General features: G+C 39.6%; 1 protein-coding gene across 1 annotated transcript in view; it reads right to left on the bottom strand.

The window, feature by feature from the left end:
* Positions 1 to 26,214, bottom strand: part of TG (thyroglobulin) — a 150,501-nt gene that overhangs the window by 7,957 nt on the left and 116,330 nt on the right. Inside the window, exons 42-46 of the mRNA XM_014965221.1 lie at positions 22,400 to 22,564; positions 21,520 to 21,687; positions 13,966 to 14,147; positions 9,719 to 9,810; positions 8,619 to 8,638 (exon numbers count right to left, since the gene is read on the bottom strand). Coding sequence (XP_014820707.1) covers positions 8,619 to 8,638; positions 9,719 to 9,810; positions 13,966 to 14,147; positions 21,520 to 21,687; positions 22,400 to 22,564 — 627 coding nt within the window. The remainder of the gene's footprint in view (positions 1 to 8,618; positions 8,639 to 9,718; positions 9,811 to 13,965; positions 14,148 to 21,519; positions 21,688 to 22,399; positions 22,565 to 26,214) is intronic.

Here is a 26,214-nt window from a genome sequence, read left to right as displayed (position 1 = left end):
TCCCAGATTCAGTCAGCAAGATTTCATCTGCAGTGGCTGCAGAGGTTGTTGTCAAAAGGTGGCACAATTGAAACTATTTTACCCTCGGACATGAAATGCAGCAGCATTGATATGACCCTGATACTGCCTCTAAGGAACAAGGCTTGTAGTTCAAACCATTATGGACAGGTGGGCAGAAATCAAGATGACTCCTTTACATTTTTTGACTGGTGGCACCAAAGCCTCTATTTTGAAAAACAAACACACAACCCTCTAAATGAAATACATCTTTGGTTGTATTTTCCTTAGTCTTATCATAATACCTCAGTAATACTTTGCATCTGGAAAGTGAATTATTCACAGATTATTCACCAAAAAAATGTAGAACTGAAACAAGATTAAAGCATATTTTTCTTCCCCAAATGTTTATAGAAGGATTAAGCAAGATCATAGTTTAATAATTTTGCTTTAAAAATAATTTGCTTGGCCCAGTATATTACAGCAACATTAGTGTCAGTATTGTAGCAAAGGTACTATATACTTAAAGGAGCTATTTTCTTTTTGATAGATTCTCTTTTGAATAGAATAGAGGACATGAAATTAGTTGAGATGGAATGAAGGGACAAATGTACCCACTTAGGGAAGCATTGCAGACATGAACTTAGCTCTAAATCTGAAACAAGTGAGCTGGGACTGAGGGTTTCTCCCAAAATGAGACTGTGCTCAGACCTCATGTTTCTGGAGGTGAAATCTGTTAAGGCTACAGCTCAGACTACAATTCAGGAAACTCCTAAACAGAGATCTTATTAGGACTGAAATTATTCCTACAACTGTAATGGGTTTGATAGAGAGACATAAAGTGATACAAAACTCTACAATTTCATGCATTGCTTTCAATGTTTCTGGTTGGTGCTACCACACCCTGGCCAGTGAGTACCAATAATACAGAGGACAAGAAAGAAAACAGAAAGTGAAGAGGGGAAAGAAGCACATATGTACATGCACAGAACAGCAGCAGAGACAACTGTGAAACATCTAGATGGCAGATAGATGGAAAATACGAGGGGAACATCTCTGTCTCCTCCCTCACACTCTGATCATCATCCCTTACTGCCACTGGGAGTGCAAAATGGCCAGAATTACCCAAACAAGGATTTTGGAGTCTTGCAGGAGCTCTGAGCACTCTCAAGGTAGCAGCAGGCAATAACACTGTTTTCACTGGAAGAAAAGCAGAGTGAGAGAAAGAGAGGAGTGACAGATAAGCAAAGAGCAGCTTTGCTGTTGTGCACTTCCAGGTCTACAGGGAATTTTTTATTTCCTGAGCTGCCCCAAACTGCACCTGGAACCCTCAGGTACTGTATAAGTGATTGAACAGCATCAAATCTAAGTGGGGAAATGTAAAGACTAGCAACTAGTGAACTTCAGAGGGCAATCTGATAAAAAAGAGGACTGCAGAGACCATGGCAAAAGGGATTTTTAAAGTGTTTTTTAGAAAGACAAACTAATAGCAGCTAACTTCCTCTTTTCAAGGGGAAGTCCCTTTTCAAGGATCAGATCTGTTATTTTAAAAAATAACAGTTATGTGGAAGCTTTGCTTTCATAATTTTCATGGGACTAGTACTTCATGCAAAGGTATCACTTCAGATCTTCTGTGTATACTTTTTCTTTTTAAGATGTCAACATTTTTAGAAACTTGTTCAAAGCCCTTATGTGCCAGTATGACAGACTGGTAAATTGAGCCAGGGGGAGGCCAGGAGCCAGACCCTACCACTTTGTTCACACTAAAATGAGCTCTCCTTGGAGAATTATTACTCCACTTCAGAAGGAGGCACTACTGGAGTTCAGCTATCCAGTCTGCAGAAAAACAGGTGGTAAAATCAGAAACTCTGTGACTTTCATAGCCAACGATTTAACAGCAGACTCTGAAATATCACTTGCTGGGAATTTTCATTATACAGTGCCAATCCATTTAATTGGGAAGGTATTGGTTCTGAGAAAATTTTCCTTAAGCCTGAGATGGAGTTTCCATTTAAATGTTTCCAAGTAAGAAAGAGAGACGGGGATTTCTTAGCCATCAGATACTCCATTGCCCTCTCTATAGGACTGTGGCTAATTTCACATATAAAGAACAGCTTCAAGAAAGAAGAGTAAAAGATGAGAAGATCAGAATTCAGAACAAAAATACCCGGGTTCTGGTTGATTTGGTTCAAAGCCTTGTTCCAAATCAAACAGAGTATAGATGTAAACCCGGATTTCCAACAGTTGAAGTCAATATCTTAACCACAAGCTTTTGGAACAGTAAAAGAAATCAAAAAGAAAACAAAAAAGAACCTAACCCAACAAAAATCAAAACCCAACACCCTCTCAACCCAAAAATTCTCAAAAAATTTGTTTGCAAAATGAGATTGTCATTAGTGGCCATCCATAATCATGGCAGTCAGAACAGAAGAATATGATCTGGCAGACCACCGTGCTATTCTACATTACGACTGAATGCACAACTTAAGAGCTGGGGCTGCAGAGACCTCACACTGTGATCCATTGTAAATTACGACATATATCTTATTTTGAACTTTGTCCTTGTTCTAGATCTGGCTAATTATTTCATGCTGGAAACTCATTTGGATGATTAATGACTGACTATGGCCTAACAGTTCTATTTTTTTTTCTTCATTTAAAAATAGTCCTTACTCTTCTAATGTAACAATTTCAGCTAATCTCAAGGCATTTTGAGTCTCAGTTTCTATTCTTAGCTGGCTTAATGCAGTTTTTGGTTCTTTTTCAGAACTCAACACACAGATAGAAGCCAATGTAAATTAACTCAAAATTCAAATGACATCCTATACAGTACCAAAATACCAAACTTCCCACTGCTATCCAATCGTTTGAATTTTTAAATAACAAGATAAACATAACTCTAGCTAGAGTCCAGCCAAAGTTACCAGTAAATTACTCAGGATGAAAAAGAAAGTTGAAGTAGAATCAGTTGGTCATTAGTGAACATACCAAAGGGATATTTATTTATCAATCTTTTAATCTGTATTAACAAATAATGACAGATATTTTAGTCCTCATAAAGCACAGATAATTATTAACAGAGTACTTTTCTAACATACATGGTCTAGAACAAGAAACTAATGCGTGTCCATGAGTTTCCTTTTTGTGTTTTAGAATTTTTTACTGATAATTAGGCATGAGCTCCAACACAAATAGAAATTTAAACCTGCTGAAGAACTTGACACCACCACCCAAATAGTATGTGGGAGGAATTTAATTGACATTTTCACTCCAAAATTCATTCTAGCTTAATTAATGCAAACAATTTTAACCCTGTTTGTTTTCAAAAAATAGATTTTAAATTAACTTCTACAAGAAGTATTGGAAATACTAAATGTGGTTTCTTGCACATATCTACACTAATTCTACATCATATTAATACTAACAGATTTGCAGAGTGGGACCAAATATCTGAAGCTTTTAACAGGCACCATCTCATCCATGTCATGGGAGATGAGCAGCCTACCATAATTGCACTTTGCCTGGACCGAAACGTTCATTTTTATGATAAACAAAAAAGAATAATAAAAAAAAAATATAACAACACATCTCAGAAAAGGTAACAGTACATGATTGCAGAGAGAAATAAAATAATCAAAGGAGAGCTGGATATTTATAGAAATTTAATGAACCAATATAAGGCCTGGTGTGACCTCTGTAGTTCTAGGGATGCATTTGGCTGATTGTGTCTCCTCACATTAGAAAGTCTTGCCAAAGAAATGGGGCAAAGCATGTGAAAAACAGACGAACATTTTTTTTTCTGTCTTCTTTTCAGGAAAATTAGGCCATATGGAAAAAGCTTAACTCCTAACGTGATTAAACTGCCAAGTTTATCCACCTTTGTACCAAAACCCCCTATAGATACATGTGACTTGCAAAAGTACCCTGGAGTTTGCTGTGTCTTTTCCATTTGGATTACTCCCAATACACGCAATGTTCTACTTTGCATTATAGCTGTGCCAATTGAAGAAAATAAAACTGAAGTAGCAGATAATAAATTCAAGAACCTGAAAGCTCACATTAATTGAAAAAAAACCCCAAATATAGATCTCAATGCAGAAAGAAGGCACTTCTATCATCTTCTCAGAACTCAGATTACAGAGTTTTGTTTGGGAATTACTGTATGAAAGGTCTAGTAATAGGCATATTGACACCTGAGTGCATCGTTGGGGGACAGCAATTCATGCATTTGTTCAATGTGCCTACCCCTGAGCTGAATGAATGGATGAATTTCCTTAAAAAGGTGATGTGTCCACTCGAAGACACCACAGCATCAAGGAAGGTCTCTCTAGATATGTGCGCTTTGTGTTTATCTTCTAAACTACATTTTTTGGGAGCAGCCTGCTCCAGTGCAGTACATGCAGTTCCCACAAAATTGCTTTGTACTTTTCTGAGTCTTATAGCTGAATTTTGATTTGCTTAAAGCTGATTTTTGTCTTTTCTGAGCTTGGTACTTTGCCTTTGCATGTTTATGGCTAATTTCCAAGATCTGAAAAATCTACTGAATGATAAAGGCCCCTAATCCACTCCGTGGGAAGAGAAAACAAATTGCCTAGACCTCAAGCCTTTAGCAACACAGAAACTGTCTAAAGACTTGAGAGTGGCATGATGTGGTTGATTCAGTGGGAGAGTGTTTTCATAGCTGCATCTGGCAAAACGCAATGGATAAGGCCAGAAGGATGAAAGGTAATTTCAACAAGAGTGAAACAACAACTTTTAGGAGATGATTGGGAGTGCAACCTTACAGAGAAAAATGACAAGTTGTTGATGCAGCAAATATATGTAGCTACCAAAGGTGATTGTGGTGTCTGCTCAGCTATGGAGGCAACTTGCATTATACCACCTTATCAGGACCTTAACTGCCCTCTGTGTTTAGATGAGTTTCTTTGAAGCCCAGAGACATAAATTTCTGTTTGCCTCCACAGCACCCAGTTCACACTGTGGGCCCCCAACCTATGGGGTGTTGGTACTCATGGACTAACAGCTACAGTCACAGTGAGAGCCTCTAGTGGAAAACAAGTGGTGGACAGATTAAAGGACAGGGATATGATTATTACAAAATCAAAAGAGTAGAAAAATCTCCTTTAATTAAAGGGATATTAAGAACAATCAGAATTAGCACAGCACATATAATAAATAAAAAATGAAAATATTTCACATAGCTGAATGGGTTTATACATAAACATTTGGGGTTTTTTTATCTTGTCTTCTGTTACCAGAATCATAAAAAGTGTCACCAAAATCCAGCCAACTATGTGAGCATTGGCACGGAGCAGTCTTTTAACAGCTCACACCAACATACACAAGAGTGCATAGTCAGGAGGTAAAAACAGCCCCAACTAAAATGACTCAAAACAGGCAGCAGCTCATTAATCTTGGATGAATCCATCCAGTGCACAACAGTTAACAAAAGCTTTTGTGAGAATTATTGCGGTAATGTTAATGACTACAAGATAGAGCCTCATTAAGTCTCAGTTTCAGCCCCTTCAATGACAATAATGATGCTTTGCCATCCTGCTGCAGCTGATGATCTGCCTCCTCAGTGAACAGAGCGATGATTTTTATGCATCATCTTTAAGGCAGCACATTTGGCACCACAGTGTGACTTGGGAGCTATGCTGGTGTGGCAAGCAGTGCTTCTTCCTATAATATGCAAATATCACCCAGAAAACTCTTGAAGGGTTAACCAGGCAAAACTTTGTGCAGTTAATAATATTATCATTAATAATATTATTCTTGAAAAAACATAATCCTCCTATCGCATATTTCTTTACTGTAACTAAAGCTGTACTCCAGCCCTCCCCACTAATCCCAGGCAATGCTGAGCCGTCACATTCCTCCCGCATTGTTTAGAATAAATGTTTACTCCAAGGCCTAAGTGTTCTCAAAAAGAGAGTGAGAAAATGGCATCTGAGTTATGTATATATTCTTCCCACAGATCATTAAGCAGGAGTTGGCTATGCATCCTGCTCCTTACTCAAATGGGAACTGAAGACTAAAGCAGACACGGTGTCACGCCAAGCTCAGGAGAATGCAAACACGTGGAAAGAGATATTAGTTTGGTCTCTGCAAGGTCCATTCATCTATATGAAAACTGTCAGTTCATGGGTTTATGTGATTTTCCACATATCATAACCATCAGTTTAGCATAGCCTTTTTAACCCTACCCCTGTATCTCTGCATGCTGGAATGTGTGTATGTGTATACATTTTGGAAATATCCAGTTGTGAGAAACTTTTGCTAATTGACTTGTACTGTAAAAATTCCTCTCTGTTTAACAACTTTCTGTCTATTTTACATCATTGCAATTGGGCCTGTCTTTACTGGCTGACTCCTTTGTCCCTTTTGTTTATCTTGCTGTGAGTTATTAAGGGACTTCTCCACGTGAAACAAGAGGAAATACCAGTACTTTTTCATCTCTGCATTTTAACTCTCTGTTCTGTTACACATTTTGGGAGACACACATAAAGTAGGAGAGACATGACAGAGTTGAAACTGGAGTTTGTGTTGCTATGCCTTATCTTAATTAGTGAATAGCCATTTCCCCAGCCACAATATTTTATCTAAGATTAAATAGTCTTCCATTGTTGCAGTTATCTGAACACAATAATATTTTAATGTTATTTTTTCCAATACCTCTGTGAGGTAGCTATTAGTAGTTATTATAGATAATACACAATTATATTATCATCATCATCTTTATGATACATATAACAAACAAAAAGAGAGAAAGGTTGATATCCTGTGCAAACTAACATCTTAGGAACAATTTTGACAGCAAAGACCAAAAAATCATTATTTTATCTCTTATGTTACCCTACAGACATAATATTATAGAAGTTGCCATTTACACAAGCGGAGGTATGTACCTCAGCAAACCCTGATGTGATTCACTATCAAACGGGCTAAGAAATTGCTTTTCTGTCAAATGCCTACAAGTGATTGGGAATATCTAATGAGGTGTTCTTCCAGCTACAATGCACCGAGGGGGACGTGATCCTATATGTGTACTCACAGACTATCCCATACATGACTACTACTTGCAAAACATACCATCAGATGTTACATTCATTAAGACAAAGAAATGGCTGTAACAGGATTCTTCTATTCAGGAATTTAATAGCTGAAGTGTTTTCAGGGTCCCAGATTGTCACTTCTGCTGAGCAAATTCAAACCCACACATCCTACCTTCCAGCTCAAGCTGTCGGTTACTCAGCAGAGTATCTGCCTTTGCTGCTCCTCCTAAGAAGAGTCACAATTTTGAAAGAAGAACTTGAGAACTGGCAGGACTCATTACTCTAGTGGTTAGGAAAGTCCCTTGGGAGTTGGTGACTTGGTTGCCAGATCTTTCCCCAAGATTAATTTATGTATTCTACTTGAAGACTCTTTCCTGTACATCAAGTTAGATATTTTAACCCAGCAGGGCAAATCACCAATAATATTTCCAAACACAGCATTTTTCTGTTTTCAGATTACTGATGGTTTCCCAAAGTTTTTAGCAGTTAAGGCCACTCTCTCATGCGAAGCTCTTACCCTTGACAGCATCACATCATTGGCATGCAGTGAGGTTGTAGGACAGCCTGCAGTGCACATATACTAGATGGAGGGGGAAAAGCTGTAGGGAGGTTGAAGGAGGGAGGCCACATGGCAAAAATGGGATGGAGAATAAGAAAGGATTCACTCAGGAATCAAGGACGTTTAAACAAAAAACTTGCAGTAGATTCAACAAAGGACCTAGTGTGAGGTCCCTTGGGAAAACGAGGGCATAACTTCATAAATAGTCATGTCATAGTGTCAAATGAGATCTTTCTGTCCATGGACAAGTGGGATTCTGCAGTTTCTGTTTAAGTGCTTGCCTTTGCAACCTAAACAACATTTATTTTAATGGTACTTATGCATAAATAAAGGAGTAAAAATGTAAATGCAGCATACCAGTTTGGGCCCATTTCCCCTTGCAAGTGGCTTAGCCCAAGGCATTTGAGCCTCTGCCTCACATTCCCACAAGTTTCAAACAGCATACTGGCTTTTTCTGTTCTTTTAAAGGGGGTTATGAAAAAATGAAATAATAAGTTTTGTACCAAAATTTAAAGTAATTAGCTTAGAAGACCACTGACAACATAAATATTATTAAAATGTGTAGCTAAGTGCTACATAAACTATTACTGCACTGAAGAGTGTGAGGAGAGCCAAATAACATGAGCACAAGAGGACTCTTAAATATGGTAAATAGAGAAGAGGAAATTCTCATCAGTCCAAAATAGCTGCCTTAAAGCCAGTGACTCCAAGTTGTATAAATACTATTTCATCTACTTTTAAATGAGATCTTATTGTAGATGACTGGGCCACTATAATTCTCCAAAGCAAGAGAAAACTTGCTAGATAACTTGAGAATACATCTTTTCTTGTTGTGTGGCTGGATTTTTGGCATACCATAGTTCAGCCCTGTTTGGAGCCTTGTAAAAGTCACTTATCTGAGCCTCTCGGTAGCCAAACTTTGAACACTCCCGCTGGAGCTGCCAGCGAAATAATGGCTCCCCAAGGATTAACTTCTTCCCAGCTAAAAAGAAAGCGAGCTGTGTTACCGCAGCATAATGGCCTTCATCTGTAACCTAGATCTTGGTGGTTTCTTTCAAAAGCTTTTTTACTATGCTATCAGGAAAGGGAAAAAAAAGGTGTATTTCACAGAGACCTTCACAGTATCAAATGGTGCCACTAGGGCCAGGTCCTCCCCTGAGCCTTCATAAGGAAAGAGCTAGAAGATAGGCATCCTCTGTGCTTTGCTGCCCTGATTTGTGGCTCTAGGGGAAGGAGAGGCTACTGTCACTGCAGCTTCTCATCTCTCAGCCTTTAAGAGCAAGGGACCAGGAGCTACTGTGCAGACCAAAGCGCTGACCACTGTCTGCCAACCTCAGTGTCTCATCCTGACTTCTGGAAGTGGCTGGGTCTAAAACAAAACCAGGGAAGGTCACCTTAATGGTCTCTGTCTAGCAGCTTGTTCTGTGCCCAAGGGAACAAGGCATTTGCAACTCTCACAGGCATTTAGGCCTTTCTGCCTAAAATATGATACAGCTGCTTCTGCTGAAAATTTTGAAAAACAAAGGATGACATAGAGTCTGAAAATGTTTGTGTTCAAAAGTATTTTTCCTTCCATGCGATGATCTATTGGTTGATCACAAGTCATGGTGCTGAGGCAGGAAAGATTAAACCCCAGATTGTGTCCACACTGGCAACCAGTCAGTGTAACTGTGGTACAACTGCACTGACTTCAAGAGGGGGCAGTGTTAAATTAATGTTGAGTCCTTAGAAAATGTTACCCCATCTACCTTGAGAGCTGTGCACTTCCGATGGCTTAGACATCACTCTGGTTCTTTCTGGGAGATTGCTCAGATACAGAGTAGAAATCTAAAAGGCTATCTGGAACTGGCAAAGGTAGGCAAACTGGAAAAGGGGAACTTAATTTAGACATCTAATTTGAAGTGCCTTAGTTCAGAAACAGCATTATTATTTAGCTAAGAGAGAAAAAATCTATGAGAGCCCAGTCCCTCCTTTGCTAATCCGAACTTTCATACCAACACCTATCCATTTACTCCACAGCATGCCCAAACCGACAGAACTTCTTTTTGCAAACTCTAAGTCCATGAAAAATAATAAAATACATCACCTTACCTGCTCTGTGAGGAGCTCTCGGGTACATGGTACATGAAGACATTTCCTCTGGAGGCAGCAGCCCAGTGACTGGCCATGTTTATGATGGGACACGTGATAAACTGGTCACTGATAAAAAAGGAGGAGCAGGGAACAGTCACAGTCACATAAGAGAGAAAAGGAAAGAAAACCCCACAACTGGCAGACCTCTCTCTGTATAGATAGCCTTCTATATATGCCTTGTATATATAGCAGATTGATAGCCGCCTTTAAATCTTCCAAACCAGCTCATATCTCTGCCTTCAAGTGGACTGAGGGAAACCACATTCACCCTCTATGAGCCCAGTACAGCTTAGAATTCATTAAAATTGCTGGTTTATGGAGTGTTGAACAATGCTAATGATACCAAATAAACAAGATCTGACACATAAGGAGTATCCTGGCCAAAAAAGCAATCCCATTTTAGTCTAGTTTGTGTGGGATCATGCTTGTAATATATAGAGCTCCTTCTTCTGGCACCACTAGGTTGCAGTGGCATCTAGTAAAAGGACTTATATATTTCCTGGCTCAAGAAACAGCAATACTGTTGGAGATGTGTGTGATTTTTTGGGGTAGAGTTTCCAAAGCTGTAAGAGGTAAGAGACTCCTTTTGCATATATCCTGCAGGGCCCCTGGTAGGCTTATCAATATGGTGCATTGAGGTCACCAATGCACCATAGTGCAGATGTATGTCTGGGAGAGAAAGGTTAAAGAAGAAGAGTGCAAGGAGATAGTTCAATGATTGATTTATCACCAGCTATTGCAACACAAAGGTATGAGTGAAACAAATATATCCAAAACCGTCCAAGCTTCAGTTGCCCCAAGAAGTAGGACTGGAAGGTGGGGTAAGCAGTTGCTGGAAGGAGCACAAGGGTTTCAGAGGGGCAGGCAGAAAACAGGACCTCTTACTGCAAGATAATCTTGTTCTGATTCCTCATATATCACCACTTCTCATTCTACATGTGCCCAAAGACTCAGCACACTCTTTGGGTGTTTATAGATCCACAACTGCATGAACACACACAAACGTCTCTGCTGCGGAAGTAGCAATTCTCAGTCTAGCGAATCTGAAACAGTAGCTGCTCCTTCAGACTTGGTAGGCAAAAAAAAAAAGAATGACTGGTTAAGAAAGAACAGTGCCAGAAAAGCATAAAAACATGTTGCTATATTTAACTGGTACGATTATGAAAGGCACTGTTTGGGTAGCTATCTTGGTTCAGCGGAGTTTATTTTCAGCCCATCTGTGAGACCACAAGCTATGGGCTGACTGACCACAATGCTCTTTGACAGTTATGGTTGACAACACCCATATGAAATGAAAATTAGTGTTCTTCACATGCCTACCAGCATGGGGTTTTACAGGAGCAGAATGCCCTTCAAAATTAGGGGAATGCTATGGGGAGCATTAGCTCTCGAGAAATGCTTTGAGATACATTTCATCACTTAAAACTGATTCTTAGTTGATGTTATAGAGGGAAAAAGTCAGATATTCTGGGGAAGTAATAGAAAAATTTACCAAAAAAAATAGTAACCACAAAAATGAAAAGGCTGGTTTCTTACAGGCATGGAATACCAGAGGTGAAAAAAAAAAATAATAAAAAGGAAATAAAATGAAAATGAAACTCATTTATACCTGGGTAAAATACCAGAGAATTGCAGCTAGAAGAATTTATTTTAAAAGTGGCATTATTTTAAAACCACAAAATATGCACAATGTATGTAGTTTATAACAACCGCTTCTGTTGCTTTCTTACACTTTATAATCCTGTTAAAACTTTAGCAATAAATTATAACTTCCTGACATAGAACTTTTCTTGGGTTATGCACCTATGCTGCTAGTAATACTTTTTGTTAACAAAATACAAAACAAACAAACAAACAAAACAGAAAACAAACCCCAAAACAAACAGTCACCAAAAAAACAGAACCAAACCCCTCTTTTTTCTACTGTGTAGGTGACTTTCTGTAACTGTCGTCTGCCCTCCCTTTCTGCTCGAGTAATTTCCAAAGTGTTTAAAGCAAAGGATTATCATTAGATGTTCTGGTTTCACTACTTCTCCTTCTGCTTGCTCGTGGTGACTCTTTAAGCTGTTCAGGTCTTTCCTTAGCCAAGTCATTTGCCCCATCTTGTAAACCAGCAGGTAATTAATCCCTGTGCCAGTGAGGCTGCCGCGGGGTGCTCGCAGCCCAAAATCAGTGTCTGCACCATGCTGAGCCCTGGTCTGAACGTGGGTGATGAAATGTGACAGCCCTCTGTTATAACACCTCCTGATGGAGCTATCTCCGGATGGGAAAGCTTAAAATTTAAGTCCTTCAGTCCTTTATGGCTTAAAACCTTACTGATCTGACTAAAGAATTGTAGCCACATGGATAACAGGGGTGATGGAAAGACATCAAAGATGAGTTCTGGCTTTGATGCCCATGAACCACAGCGCTTCCACGCATGCTGTGTGCAGTGTCCTCAGACGCCACAGTGATGGGTGGCCTGTCCCTGGGAGAGGCTATGAGGCAGGACAAATGCGGCACAGTGCGAGACTCAATAAATGGCACTAAGCTCAGCCCTCAGCCTTCTGGCTTGTTTACTCCATGACCTCAAGGCACCAGCACACCTGGACCACCCAGAAACCTTCCCCAAACAGATTTGGTCACTGCTGTCTTGGATCAGATGTTTCCAAGTGAATCTTGGCTCCTGTTCATCTCCTGCTCCCCGAGGCTCCCCTGAAGCAACGCCCTGCAATTCTGATGGAGGATGAAGACCTACTGAAAGGAAAACCTTGTCTCTAAGGTCTCATGGAGAGACTCACAGTGGGACGGAAAGCAGTAACACTGAGAGCGCAGATGCCAGGAGCTTGTAGTTATGATGCCTCCATTCAGAACAGAGGTGAAACAGCTTAGACAGGCACATTAGGACTCAAACCACCAGCTTATGAAACACAGCACCTTAGAAATATAAAGAGTTTTCATAATGAATCTGCTCATGAAGCAGAGACGGGAATAGGAAAGAGCTTTTTGATTTGCTTTCTGAAAATCTGTTCCACTTAAGCATTGAGCCCCTGAGTTTGCACAGGGGCAGGGAAAAGGAGGTAAGCAGATTTTGCCCTCAGTTTGTCTGTTTTCGGAGAATGAGCTCACCCACACCTCCTCTCACCCCCTCCCCTCCTTGGTCAAGATCTGTAACTGGCTAAAGCAAACTGGATCCCCCTTGGGGAAAGAGCAAAATCTATTCTTTTCTGCAGATCAAATCACCATGTGACCCAAGGTAAATATATCCACTAGACTTTATGGCCTACCATAGGTGTCGTGACTGCTGTGGAGTCCTAGTTCAACAGGGCAATGAACTCTTCATTGGACTGTTATCCAGAACTGCTGGAACCTGATGCCATACCCAATTGAGGGTTGAAGCTACCTTGAGTCAGGTATCATGTGTTCTCCTTTCGCCTCCACAAGAAGACTTCTGACACAGGCATCCTACTGCTTAATTCTGCTTTCTCTCACCATGGTAAACCATACACAAAGGGAGCAAAATGTGGATTGGGTGGCATTGTACAATTGCTGTACACTGGCAGATATGGTTACACAAGGGCCAAGGAAACACCTGAATAAGCTTAAGGGATTTATTCCACCATAGGTAAAATGGAAATTAGCAATGCACAAAGTGGGGTTGGAAGCCACTTATACGAACATTCACAAATGCATCACCATTTTACACAAGGTACTCACCTGTAGAAAGCCTGACATTGTGAAGAAATACATTTTGCAGGTTTCATAATATGAAAAATTAGTGCAATTGCTGAAATCAAATGTTTCAAACTTGACCACTCTCCAAATTTCAAAAAACTAGGAAAAGTATCTAACTGTATAATTAGGTGACTTTTTGAATAGAAGCTGGTCTATTAGTTCTTCCACTGTCACAGGGACGAGAGGAATCTAGAAACAGTTGATGCAGAGTATGCAAACCAAGACAACTTTGACATGAAAGAGTACACAAAGAAGTATTTGTAGTCTGAATCCAACATACAGTTCAGGAGAGACAATGCAAACTTTTCACAAGGCATAAAAGTCAGATCAGTTTCTGTTTACCAACGACATTGGAAACCTCACAGAAAATGAAATCATATTCCCCATTTTCTGTTCATTTGCATAAGAATTTCTCAAGTTTTTCGAAATATAAATGCACACTTAAAATAAGCAAAACAAACCTTGCTTAATCCCAATCACACAGTTGTAACAGGATTCATTTCTTACCGGGTGGCATTTTCCAAAGCCCTGGAAAATGATGAATAATCATCGGTTGAGTGTTCAAGGGAGTAATACCACGTAGCTGCATCTTCAATGAACGAGTTGGAGTCTTCTCCTCCCAGAGAATTTTGCAGAGCCTGATAAAAGGCTGTTTTACTGTTGGTTCTTCCTTGGCTTTCTTCAAATTTCTGAGAACAAAATGCACACATGGAATTTACAAACAAAGCCAAAAGATACATTTTTAATGGAACAACACAGGCTCAGATCTCCCTCTGCTGGAACAAGTCCTCTCTGCTGTGATCTCCGATTCCTAGGGGAAGAAGTAGGGGACAATCTTTTGCTTTCCCAACACTCTCACCAGCCAGCAGTACTGGCTTCCTCAAAACATACTATAGGACTGAGTCCCTAATCTAGTAAATCCAAATCATGAGTACCATGCTGTGCAGGTGTAGCTCTAATGCTACAGAAACCCTACTGCCTCTCACAGAAGCAGTCCACATGGACAGTCCTCCACTGTAGGTGTGCTCAATGCTGTCTTTCCCTGAAGGAAAACTAGAAGAGAGAGGGAGATATAACTACTTTCCTTGGAAATTCCAGAAAGCGAACATGCCATAAAGCCATATTCCTCTGCCTCTTCTGGAAATACCTACACAGATATGTGGCTGCCGTAAGGCCTGTATTTAGGTCCCTTCTAGAATATTATCTGCCTTAGTCCTGGAAGAGGAATCCCCCTCCTCTAAATCCCAGTGCAAGTAGCAGCCATGATCCCCAAACTTCATAACCCCTAGTGATTTTCAGAGAGACCTAAACAGGAAGTCCTTTTCTTCAGATCTGTGGCCTGAAACCTTTCCTGATGTAAAGGTATTTTTCCCAGAGACCATATCACTGCAGAATTACTGACAGCAGAGGCACCATCTTCTATGCCAAACTATGTACCCGATCTTATTTTTACCAAAACTAAAGACTGCTGGAAGTTTTCAACACAACTTTCTCTGAGGAATTTTTAAATTTTATTAGTTCAGACTTTTCACTTTTTTTTTTTTTTTTTAAGAATTTATTTCACCTTCAGAAATGGAGGAACTTCCTGAAAAAATATGTGGCCTGAACTTTCCCGTGATCAAGTCTCTTCTAAAGAGGGCACCTCACAGGTGCGTGCTGGCTGCATCTTGGTATAAGAAGTCCAAATCTAATAAACCACCTATATTATTTTGGGCAGTCAGTCTGACACAAAATAGGCTGGTGTCTGCCCAGTTCGGTTACCATAGATGCTTTACTGAATATATCATTTTGATGGCCCACAGCTGGTTTTCATCACGCTGCTAGAAGGTCTTTCCACAACCTTACACAGAAAGTACAGTGGGAATAATCACTTTTCAACAGATTCACAGAAATGAAAGATGGAAAATAAGTCCCCGTCTGCCGAGGCCGAGACCTGTCCTTACTGATGTCCCCTAATGCTTTGTGCATTTTGATTAAGTGCCTTTACAAGGGATTTCAAAACACTTTGAAATATCCCAAGATCCAAAGAGATCTTGGCAGTTCTCCCTGTATTTTTAATGTATTATTCTTTTCCTTGATTTTGGCCCATGCAATGTGAAAAGAGCCGTGCTGTGCCAGTTTAAGTAATGCAGCTGTACTTCGAAAAAGATCTGCAACTCACACATGACACGTCACTTGATGTGCACAAATGCCACATATGAAACTGCATAGCCCACTTGCCTGCAAAATCATTCAGATTAAATACAGCAAGGACACGTATATGTTTCTGCAAGAAGCAGAAATCATTGCTGAAGACGTAACGGCAGATTCAAAAGCAATGTTTCCATCAGCTTCAGCACGCATCAATTTGGGTCCCTACTAACCAGCAGAAGCATTGTTGCTGCCTAATTAGGAATCTCTCATTTGGTGACGGGCTGGTGGATTTGGCTTACAGTTATGGATAAGAACGGATGTATTTCTGTGCCGATGAAGAGCCCAAATTTCTATGTATAAAACATCCTGTACAAAGCAAGTTTCATGCAATGTTTTCATTTTATTGTGTTTTTTAAATGTATTTGCTACCTTATTCTACACCTGTCATGATACTTAAAATAGCAAAAAAACCCTTTAGGGTATTGATTATGTACCCTAAGAAATTATCCTTTACTGCCTTATCAACAACCAAGCATCAAATAAACACTACGCTTGAAAAACACAGAGGAGGAGATGGATCACCATACAATGCATGGTTAAACTGAGGAACCCCTTGCCTCGAGGCTTTGAGGATGTCAAAATTGGTGAAGATGAAGTTTCATGAACAAGGTTTTGAATGCAAAAAAGTAAATAAATCAGTTGATGGTTATTAAATACAAGAAGACCAATTTAGGCTAGGAAGTCCCTGAACTGCAAAGTGCTAGAGGTTTGGAGAGCATTTAGCAGAAGTATCACATTTGCTTACGCTATTCTTACAAACATCCACTCCCAGGCACTGCTGAAAACAGCATTCTGTGCTCAATGGGACTTTGATCTGACTCAGTGCGGTCGGTCTCAGGTTCTTACTGTGCCTATGTACTAGTTTCTGTGACCTTCAAAATGCCCCCAAAATTCTGGTAACCTTTCTCAGGCTATCCTTGATAATAGAGTGGGGTCCTTGAGATGCATTGAGTCAGATGAAAGAGGACTCAACAGGCAGAGACGGATGAGAAACTGGCATTTGTAACACATATTGTGATTTTTCATCCCAACCAGCACTAAAACAGCACAACCTGATACACTATGTCTCAACTGTGACTTTGGATATAATATAATGTAATTTAAACACCTGATTTTAACATGGTAGCACAAATCAAAGCAATAAATTAAAAATAAAACCCATGACATTAAAAAGACAAAGCATTTTAACTTTTCAGAAATTGATTCAATTTCACCAATTTTCCATGTGCAACAAGTGTTTCCCATTTGAAAATATATGACCAAAGAACAATTTTCAAATATCAATAGATACAACAGCTGCTATCAGATTAATAGAAACAGCTGCACGTTATGTAAAATAATTTACATTCTGCTAACTTTTAAAGAGACATTAGCAACTGACCTCACAGTTATAGTGGGGCTTTCAACTTTTTTTAGAAAGTAGGTCAGCAAATATTTGAACAACAGGTGCACCATTTCCTACTGTTCTGGTGGTGCAAAGTGGTCATAAACATTATCTAAATAATGGCATATATAATGCTTACTGTTCTTGTTGCTGCAGCATAGCTTCTGGAGCATATGAACAAATCCAGTCCAAATGTTTGTTTGTTTTTTTTAAATAGATTGCAGCAGCTGGTACACCAAATGTTTACATTTTCTAAGGGGCAAAATGTACTTTTCTGTCAAACTGATATAGTGATAACACTAACAGAGTTCGTACAGATCTTAGATCTCTAAATGGCTTTTGATAAATGTTGTTACAAAAGATGGTGAAAGACCTACCAGCCATTCAACAGGGTGCTTCAAGGATTCCATCTAGTTACAAGATGAAATAAGGAGTTGATATTAGCCCGTTGTCCTCACTGATGGCATTTATCAGGACACTGCTCTCCTGGTCATTGCAGTTAATATACACATATCTACCATCTGTTATATGTTGCTGAATACTTTTATCCATAAAGAAATTAACTGACTGTAGAACAGTGCAGGATGGAAGATCTGGTCTACACAGATCCAGTTGTTAACATGGGGCAAGTAAAGTATATTTCTATCTATCCACTTCTCTATGTCCTGGTTCTGGATTCTGCAGCCAACTATATTTCTACTAAGGAGGGAAAGAAAAAGAAAGAAAACACATAAAGTGCAACCTCAGCGTTCCAACTAAAAGGAAGTTAACAATCCTTGCAATGTGGAGATTACATGGTAGGCACAGAACATATGGAGGATACAAAAAAGGCTGTACTGGCTTACTTGCATATGTCAGAGAAAAACAGATATAGATCAGCATGAGTGACTCCATGTATTTAATGCCAGTAGGAGCCATTGGATCCTCCCACCTGAGCATCACAGAGAGTACCAAGACAAAATTTTGCCCAGTTGGGAATCGAAATCAACATTTTTAGAGGTTTCTGCTCAGCTGCCCTAATCTATGACTGCTCAAAGCTAATATCCCTGAAGGCCTGCCATGGGAATTGCAGTTAACGGGTTCAGGCTTAACCGCTCCATATGCCACATAATAGTGCATTATGGCACCACTTGCCTTTCCCTTAACAAACTCTGCTTTGTTTCTCACTTAGCTTCAGCCATCTGATGGCTGCACTGGGGATGAGTACAAAGTGCTCCAGGAAGTGGTAAATCTGTCTCAGTTCACATGAATAAGCATTCAAGTGAATGCCATAAAACGGTCATTTCCATGGGCAAGACATTGAGCGTGAATGTTCAGCATACTCTCTGCTGCAAGTGCCACTGAGAGACCTCAGCCTTTAATTGCAAACAAATCGAACATAAATGTTTTGCTAGCATGTAAGTGGTGCCTTCTGTCTTTCTCTTTTATTTTTAATTGCAAAGGTCTTAACAGGCATAAGTGCAGTGTTGTAGTGAGAATATGGAGACACCCAGCACAACCAAATGCCAGTAACCCCCCACAGAACAACATGGTGCCAACTGGATTTACCACCTTCAGGTCTGGTTACAGTCTAGAGGTTTTACTCTCACTTCTAAGACTTGACTGCTAAGAGTTTATAAAACTTGCATGCAACTCCAGTCTAAGGTGATAAGATTTACATCACAGCTCAAGCATCCAAATGTCTAAGTGTCTCCTCACCATTTACAGGATCAGTATTAACAAAGCAAGACCAGGATTAACAGAGCAAGTCCTTGGCTGAATTTGCCAGCACAGATATTCCCAGGAACTGAAAGAACAGTTAGCAGGGGTTAAATTTTTCATCCCCCATTCTTTGAATCTGACTACACTGAAATCAATCATCCTAAAGGAGATGGAAATGAAGGACTTGCCAATTCCATACACTTGCCACAGCCCTTTTATCTGTGCCATTTATCTAGCCAAATACACGCATTGTTCTTCTGTCTGCAGAGCTGGAGCAGGTCCACAGATGGATTTTCACCCCAGGGAGGTTTGGTTCCCTCTTTGTAGAACAGATTAAATAACTTTGTTGTAGTCAGAGGAAAACTAGGAACTATGGCTTGTTTCCCTGAGCTGCTGAGCTCAGTGCTTTGTCCACCAGCTAACCCTTCCCGTCTTCCTCAGTGTATAAGTAAAACCAGTTTTGGGTTTTCCCAGAAAGATTCAAGTCAGATCTACCTTAAGGGAACCCTTAAAATGAATAAAGTAGAAGAGTGGAATACAGTGTGGGTTGTCCCAAATCCTTCTTCTAGGTCTATTGTGGTGAGAGGACAGTTAGCACAGATCAAAGATCCCTTATGACGTTATGAGAGAAGAAATGGGTCACAGACTTCTCGGTAACAACCACCACCCGCACCAGTTTCTGCCACTGTAGCTAAATACATCTGTGGCCTACTCAGGACTGTATCATCTGACTTTGACTGCAACCATGAATGCTCATGGCTATGATGCAGAAACGCACTTGAGGAGGTGGAAAATGCATGTTCTTAAATAGCTCAGTGATGGCGGAAGCATTACAGTTTCCCAGCAATTAATACACTAACTGCACGGACAAGGAAGAAGTCAGGAAAATTTAAGCTTGCAGCAACTCTTTAAGAAAACAGTCTGATGACAGGAACACAGACTCGTCAAAACAGTCATATTCCCTTCCTCAAGCCCTAAAAACCTGAAAGAAACACAGGAAAATAGAAATAGAGGAAAAGGTGCATAAAAATGCCATCAGTTCTTACTGAGAAAATGAAACCAGCTTAAGAAAGTCAAAAGGGAAAAAACAAAATATAGTCACCTAGTGTGAGAATTAGGAATTTTCTGGAACAGAGATGGAATCTGACTTACAGCAGTAGCACCAAGTAACATAGGTACTATTATAATATCTAATAAAGAAGTTAACTATCCTTCTAAGTAAGAAAAGTTAGACCCTTGCCCAAGGAGACAAGAAGATCTCCAAGACTGGGAGATTTTAAAACAAGTTTCTTATGTTGAGGTAGGTATGACCTTTGGGTTGAATTGCAACTTTTTGAGTTCCCTTCCAATCTTATCTTCTGCAAGCTTTTAAATAAAGAAGGTATTCCCGATTTTCTTCTTGGAAGGGGAACATTTTATTGTTGGGCTCTCAATTACCAGTGATTTGCTTTTTCAGCCTGACAGTGCTGGCTTTTAGCACTTGTGGCTTTCCTTAACATCATGATTTGTTGCATAATTTCTAATACATCATGGAATTTCATTTTGGTTTGCAGACAACTGTCACATGTGGAAATAGTGGTAAAGGAAAGAATTTCACTTCCTAGTCTTCATCACATGACTTGTAATGAGGTTATTGAGGTTTATTCCCCTCTCACAGAGTCTGGATCATTATCTGCAGGCCTCCAGCATCACAGTCCACTTCCTATGCCTGACTTCCTCTTTTAATTGACTCCAAAAGAGGAAAATACATGAAATACAAGCAGGAAACTTTTGCTGGAGACTAAACAAGCAATAGGAACTTTATTCAGGTGGGTCAAAAAGCCTTCTTTCAAAGGGGTATTTTTGTAATTAATTCTGAAGTAAATTGGTCTATGTGTTATTTGCTACCAGCAAAGAGAAGCTGGGATTAACCTCTCTCTGCCCCCTGTAAGAAGAAATCCATACATTTAGAAAAAGATAGCAACAGACCTGCAGTTCACTTGGGTAACCCTCAAAATTATCCCTGCCACATTACATTCTCCTGTTGATTTCTTATCATATGTCTAAGCATGTTGGAACATTTAATTTAATTTGGCAGTGTTAAACAGGGAAGTACTATTTTTCCCATCATGGAGAAGGACAAATGAACTAGAAGAGGTTGATATTCCGTCCCAAGAACAAACAGTGCCAGAGGGTTTCCAAGAAGATATAAAATCCCTCTGGGTAGATCTTGATGCTTTTGAGGACACTTATTTCCAAAGTACAGCATGGGTGCAATTCTTTCTCATTTCACCAGTTCATGCCCTGAAACCTTAGCCCACACATCCATCAGGCCAGGCTATTAGTCACAGCTATTCTGTATTCAGAATCATCTCTACAAGAAAACATACTTAAAGGCAACAGAGAAAAAAGTTTGCCACAAAAAAAAAAAAAAAATGTTTTTGACTTAGCCCTGTTGCACAGTGAAGAACCTCATAACCAAGTTATGAGCTTGTTTTCTTCTTTGTAAGATACAACTAAGATGATTGCAGTATAAATAAGATTTTAGACACAGTACAACATGCTACTGCAGATTAAAACACGCTAAATCATTACATATCTCTTACCTTTTCGTATCTTCCCTAGTAATGTTAATCAACAAATAGAACGATGCCATTAATCAGTGTAAACAGAAGATGGAGAATGCCTTTGCATATTTGCATGGAGTGTAAATCATAAAGAGTCTGTCTTGGCTGCTTATAATTACTGTCATCACTATAATAATAGTTATACCATCAGTTGGTTAACAGTGAATCTCTTCCTACCTTAATTGCCTTAGCTCTGCTGATCAACCCATCCTGCTGAGCACTTCCAACGAGCAGATCTACTTTCCGAAGTGGAGGGCGCTGCAGGGCTTTAGCTAATGGTTCCCGAAGGTAAATTCCATCCATCACTGGGCCCCAGTACTGGAAAGGACCACTTATAGCTAGAAGCTAGATTAGCAAAAAAGCAACAATTAGCTTACCCTGGTGATTTCCATTTTACTGATGTTTAGAAAACTGAGCTGATTGATAGCCTTCAAATGAACAAGTCACCAGTTAGTGTAAGTGTAAACTCACCATTGGCAGGAAGCGATGCTTTTGCTGACAGTCTCAGTAACTGAAACAAGCTGAACAGGTCAAGAGAATTGATGGTCTTAGAGCCATAAAAATATTATTTTGAATTAGAAATTGGCTCTATGCCTGTTAGTGTTTTAATCTGTGGGTATAGGATCCATCTCTAGGATCATCTAAACTGCAGCTTTCACAAGTCTCCCACTTAAGAGACAGAGCATCGATATCCCTCCCTACTTCCTTTTCTGCAAAATGCAGTTACTGAAGCTACAGACACTTGATTCTCCTCTAGACTAATACCCAGGTGCAGATCAGAGGGTACTGAAAGAAGGTAAAAATTATATTTAGATTAGTTTTGGAAGACATGGTCAAAGTAGTGTAAAAGGAAATTAGTCTAAAGGAGAATCAAGCTGTGAATATTCATAGGTCAGAAGTGGATGTTATGGATATCAGCATCACTCCACTAAAGCTACTCCAGTTTTTCTTTCACAAAGATTCAGCCCAAATTATTTTTTAAGCTTCCTCAAAATTCATGTCAATAGAAGCTTCTTTTTAGTTCCTTGCCAGTGGCGTATATTTTGCAATGATGTACCTTAGTCTGTGCATCATTGAGGACACGAGCAGGCAACTGGCGGAGGCAGGCTACAATTTCCTCACTGGTGGATGAAGGGCATCCCACATCTTCAGCCAGGACTGCTGCTTGGGTCTGTGCTCTCCTCTTAGTAATAATGGATGCTGGAGAAAAAGCTGAACCTCCCTGGAAAGGAAAAACAATACCAGTCAATACATGCTGTCAAAACACCTGGGCCCTGGGTGCAGGTAAAAAAGCTGAGAATCAAAATCTACTCAGTTGAAGAATGTGAAACACTGGTATTTAAATCATAAGAAGCAACCCAAACTATTCTATGATTCTATAATAATATTGTTGAGTAACCATGAAAACTACTTATTGAAAATTCAGATAAATTAGTATAAATCTGATAAGATCTGACCTAGAACAGAAAGGCTGGAATAGCTCTGACATGATTCAAATGACTAATTTCCAAACATTTCAATCAGTTTACTATAACTGCTAAGATTAGCTTCTGTCTGCTAAAAAACACCCAAACCCTAGATGCATGATATGAAAGAGCCCGATCTATCCAACTGATTAACTTGTTACTAAATTTGCTCTAAGCATAACTATAAATCTGAAAAAGTATAAAACCAGAAGCAAGTTAAAAAGAAACAGAAAGCAAACAGCAAATCCTTACTTTGAAATTGTCTCAAACTTTTGAGCCTGAAGAGCTTACCCTGGCCAGCACCCAGGACATTTTTTATATTTCAAACAAGCAGACCCATTGATACTAATAGGATACCAGTGCTCACAACTGGAGAAACATGTTTCCAAAAATAATTAGAAAGACATTATTGTTTGGATGTAGAGACAGTCTATTTAGTTCACTGTATGTAGAATTTCCAGTGCTACTATCTTCCTGAAAGTTTTCTTTTCCTCTTTTAAGGGATATGGAAAACAAGCACTTTATTAGCCTAATGACTGAGATGCAGATGGTTGGAGACATGCTAAGGAAAAAGCTAAGGTTTTCAAACCTGGGGCACTAGAAGAGCCTTCTCTGCTTTTAAGAGAGCAGAAGGTCTAAAGAACAAGAAATAAGCACTCCTTGGTCTTATTCCTTACTTCTGCCCTCAGTTTAGATAAGAATTTGAGTGAAAAATGGGCTTTATCCTCATGTGGGATTTGCGGTGGCCTATTTTGTGTTTGTAAGGCACGATATTTGCCAGCTGCTGACTAGGTGCACTGACTCAGTTGGTCATGAGAGAGAAAGGAAAATATTCTTGATGAGAGCATCCCTCTGTGTGGGTGTGTCCCCAGGATGCAGAATGAGAACGTTGCTTTTTTGCCTGACCTTCAGAGGAGAATGTGCACCAGAACTAGGATGGGTGAGACTAGAAAAGGGATAACACAGCATGCCAGCTTCCCTCAGAAGAGTAGCTTCCTTGCTTTTCATTTAAAGCAGGGAATTATGTGTCTCCTTGGTATAGCAGAGAGGTTGGATCTAGGATTGCACAATATTTATCCATGAATCTGAAAAACATTCTTCAACATCAGAACTGAAACTGCTCGGCATGTATCTCTAAAAGATCCAGTATCTCTAAAATGCATTCATTTAAAGAAAACAAAACCAAACCATAAAATATTAAAGGGCTTCAGTTTCCCAAATTCTGAAACTCATAAATTTGGAAAGTGGCAGTTTCTGTGAAAATTCTGAAGTTGCCCTATTAGAAGGCTAAGTTTGATAGGGAAAGGGAGTACTGAGATCAGATGACATACAGAATCCAAAAATTCAGTTTGCTCAAGCAAAAAATCCTAGTGTGTGCTTGATTTTGAACACATCTCCTCCCAGGGATTTTAAACCTATGCAAAGTTCCCCTGTCTCTGAGACCTCTACAAACTGAAAGACTATGCTTTGGTCAAGCACTGAGCCAAACAATTACAAAAGATTCTGGATGGAAGCATCCCACAAGTCCTCTCTGCAGAGGGAGAGCTAAAAGCCTGGACAGGGAAACCTTCATGTCACGTCACTGGATCTGTATGGGTTGGCATTAGACATGATCCAAGTTCAATGAGTAAAAGAAAAAAATAAAACTTCTGCATATACATTTGTGAGGTGAGGACAGTTCCTGTTTGAAGCCTTAGTCTTGCTGTACCTATATTCTCTTCTTTGCATGACTGGTTAGAACAGGTTTACGTGCTTTTCTTTATTTTATTTTTTCTTCTATTTTCCACGGTAATGGCCACTTCCTCAGTTTGTTTGTGTTTGGTTTTTTTTTTAATAACATCCACATTCAGGAAGGATGTCATGTGTTCTGGGGTTTGAATGAGATGTGGTGTCCACTACAGTTATGCACGTTTAATTTTTATTGGGACTGGAAGTGGGTGATAGAGGGACTTGGGACAGCATTCAAGCAGAATTTGGAAGCAATACCATTATGTTCCCTCCTCTGGTGCATCTGAAATACGTTCCAGGCTGTGGAAACGAGGGTCCTCTTACCGCAGAAGTTAGGCAAGCAAAACTGTACCAGTTCTCTGGTTTTCAAATTCACATCACAATTCAGGCTCATTGTTTCCTCACCCTCACTAAAAAAACTCAGGAACAAATAAGTGAGAGCAGAAGCTGAAGACTGCCCAGAATTAAATTTCTTCCTTTTTTGAGCCTGCAGTTTTCACATTAAAAATAAATTTTGCCTAAACACTGTAGCCACATTAGAGGCAGACTCAGCACACAGAAGGCAGCATAGCTGCACTCAGCATTTCTGTTGGCTTCTTTCCCTGTAAAACTATAATTTATTTGTGTGATTAGTCCCAGCAACCAGTAATGAAGGAGTTGTTTGCTTTAAAAAATAGGACTATTTAGACAGAATAAGAAATAGTGGAGGAACTGTTCATTTCCATTACATGACACCCTTATTACCATCAACATGACAGAATCATGAATCAGGAAACCAAAAATCATGAGATCAGCTCAAAAATAACAAACACTGTGTTCTTTTTGTTAGTCCTCTGTTTTTTAATTCTCCAGGAATTCTCCCATACCTATAAACACAAGAGCTAGAAAATTCACTTTTAAAACTATCTTCAGATAATCCTGCAGGGTAGTTTTTTGAAAGCAAACCTCTAAAAAATATGAGAAATACAATAAAATCATGAATGTTTGCCATCTTGCCATCACAGGGCATTTCCTATCTTAGCATCATTTAGATGGGCTTGACAGGGAACTGAAGCCACAGGCAGTTCTTGTTTCAGCTTGTCCTCACAGACTGACCCGCTGTCATCAGAGGAAGATGACATTTTGGACAATGACCCAGACGAAAGCATTCAGTACCAAACTGCTGAGAAGACTGCTGTGTTGCACAATCCACAACAGCAACATCACACTGTCGTCCTAAATTTATAGGAAGAGTGGGAACATTACAACGTTGTAGTACTTACTGTAACAAGCTATGGCATTGAAAATGGAAGGCAAAGCTTTCAGTGCTATTTAGTTCAGGGACCAGAAGCTTTGCAAGCATTTCTTAATTAACCTTTTCAGAATAAAGGGTTAGGATGGATTGTAGAAATTCAGATATTAGGAAATTTTCCCACAATGGTGAGAAGCTGATGAATGCAAATCTGTATTACATGAAAATGAATTCTTGCTTTGCTGCTAGGCTGTGATAGCTGAGTCAAGGCTGGAACCTCTTGCAAACTTCTCTCTTGGGACATCACATGTCACACATCTGTGAGGGTGCTGTTCTGTCCATCCCAGTTCTCCCTCCACTTGTTGGGCACACCTAACTATTTAAATCCTAGCCAAATGTTAGCATTGTGCTTGGTATGTCTCACAGATTAGGAGCTTTTAGTTACAT

Source organism: Calidris pugnax, unplaced genomic scaffold (assembly GCF_001431845.1).
Source record: "Calidris pugnax isolate Ruff unplaced genomic scaffold, ASM143184v1 scaffold41, whole genome shotgun sequence".
In the NCBI taxonomy this organism is placed as follows: Eukaryota; Metazoa; Chordata; class Aves; order Charadriiformes; family Scolopacidae; genus Calidris; species Calidris pugnax.
The sequence above is the reverse complement of the archived record's forward strand: the minus strand, read 5'-3'. Positions and strand labels throughout refer to the sequence as shown.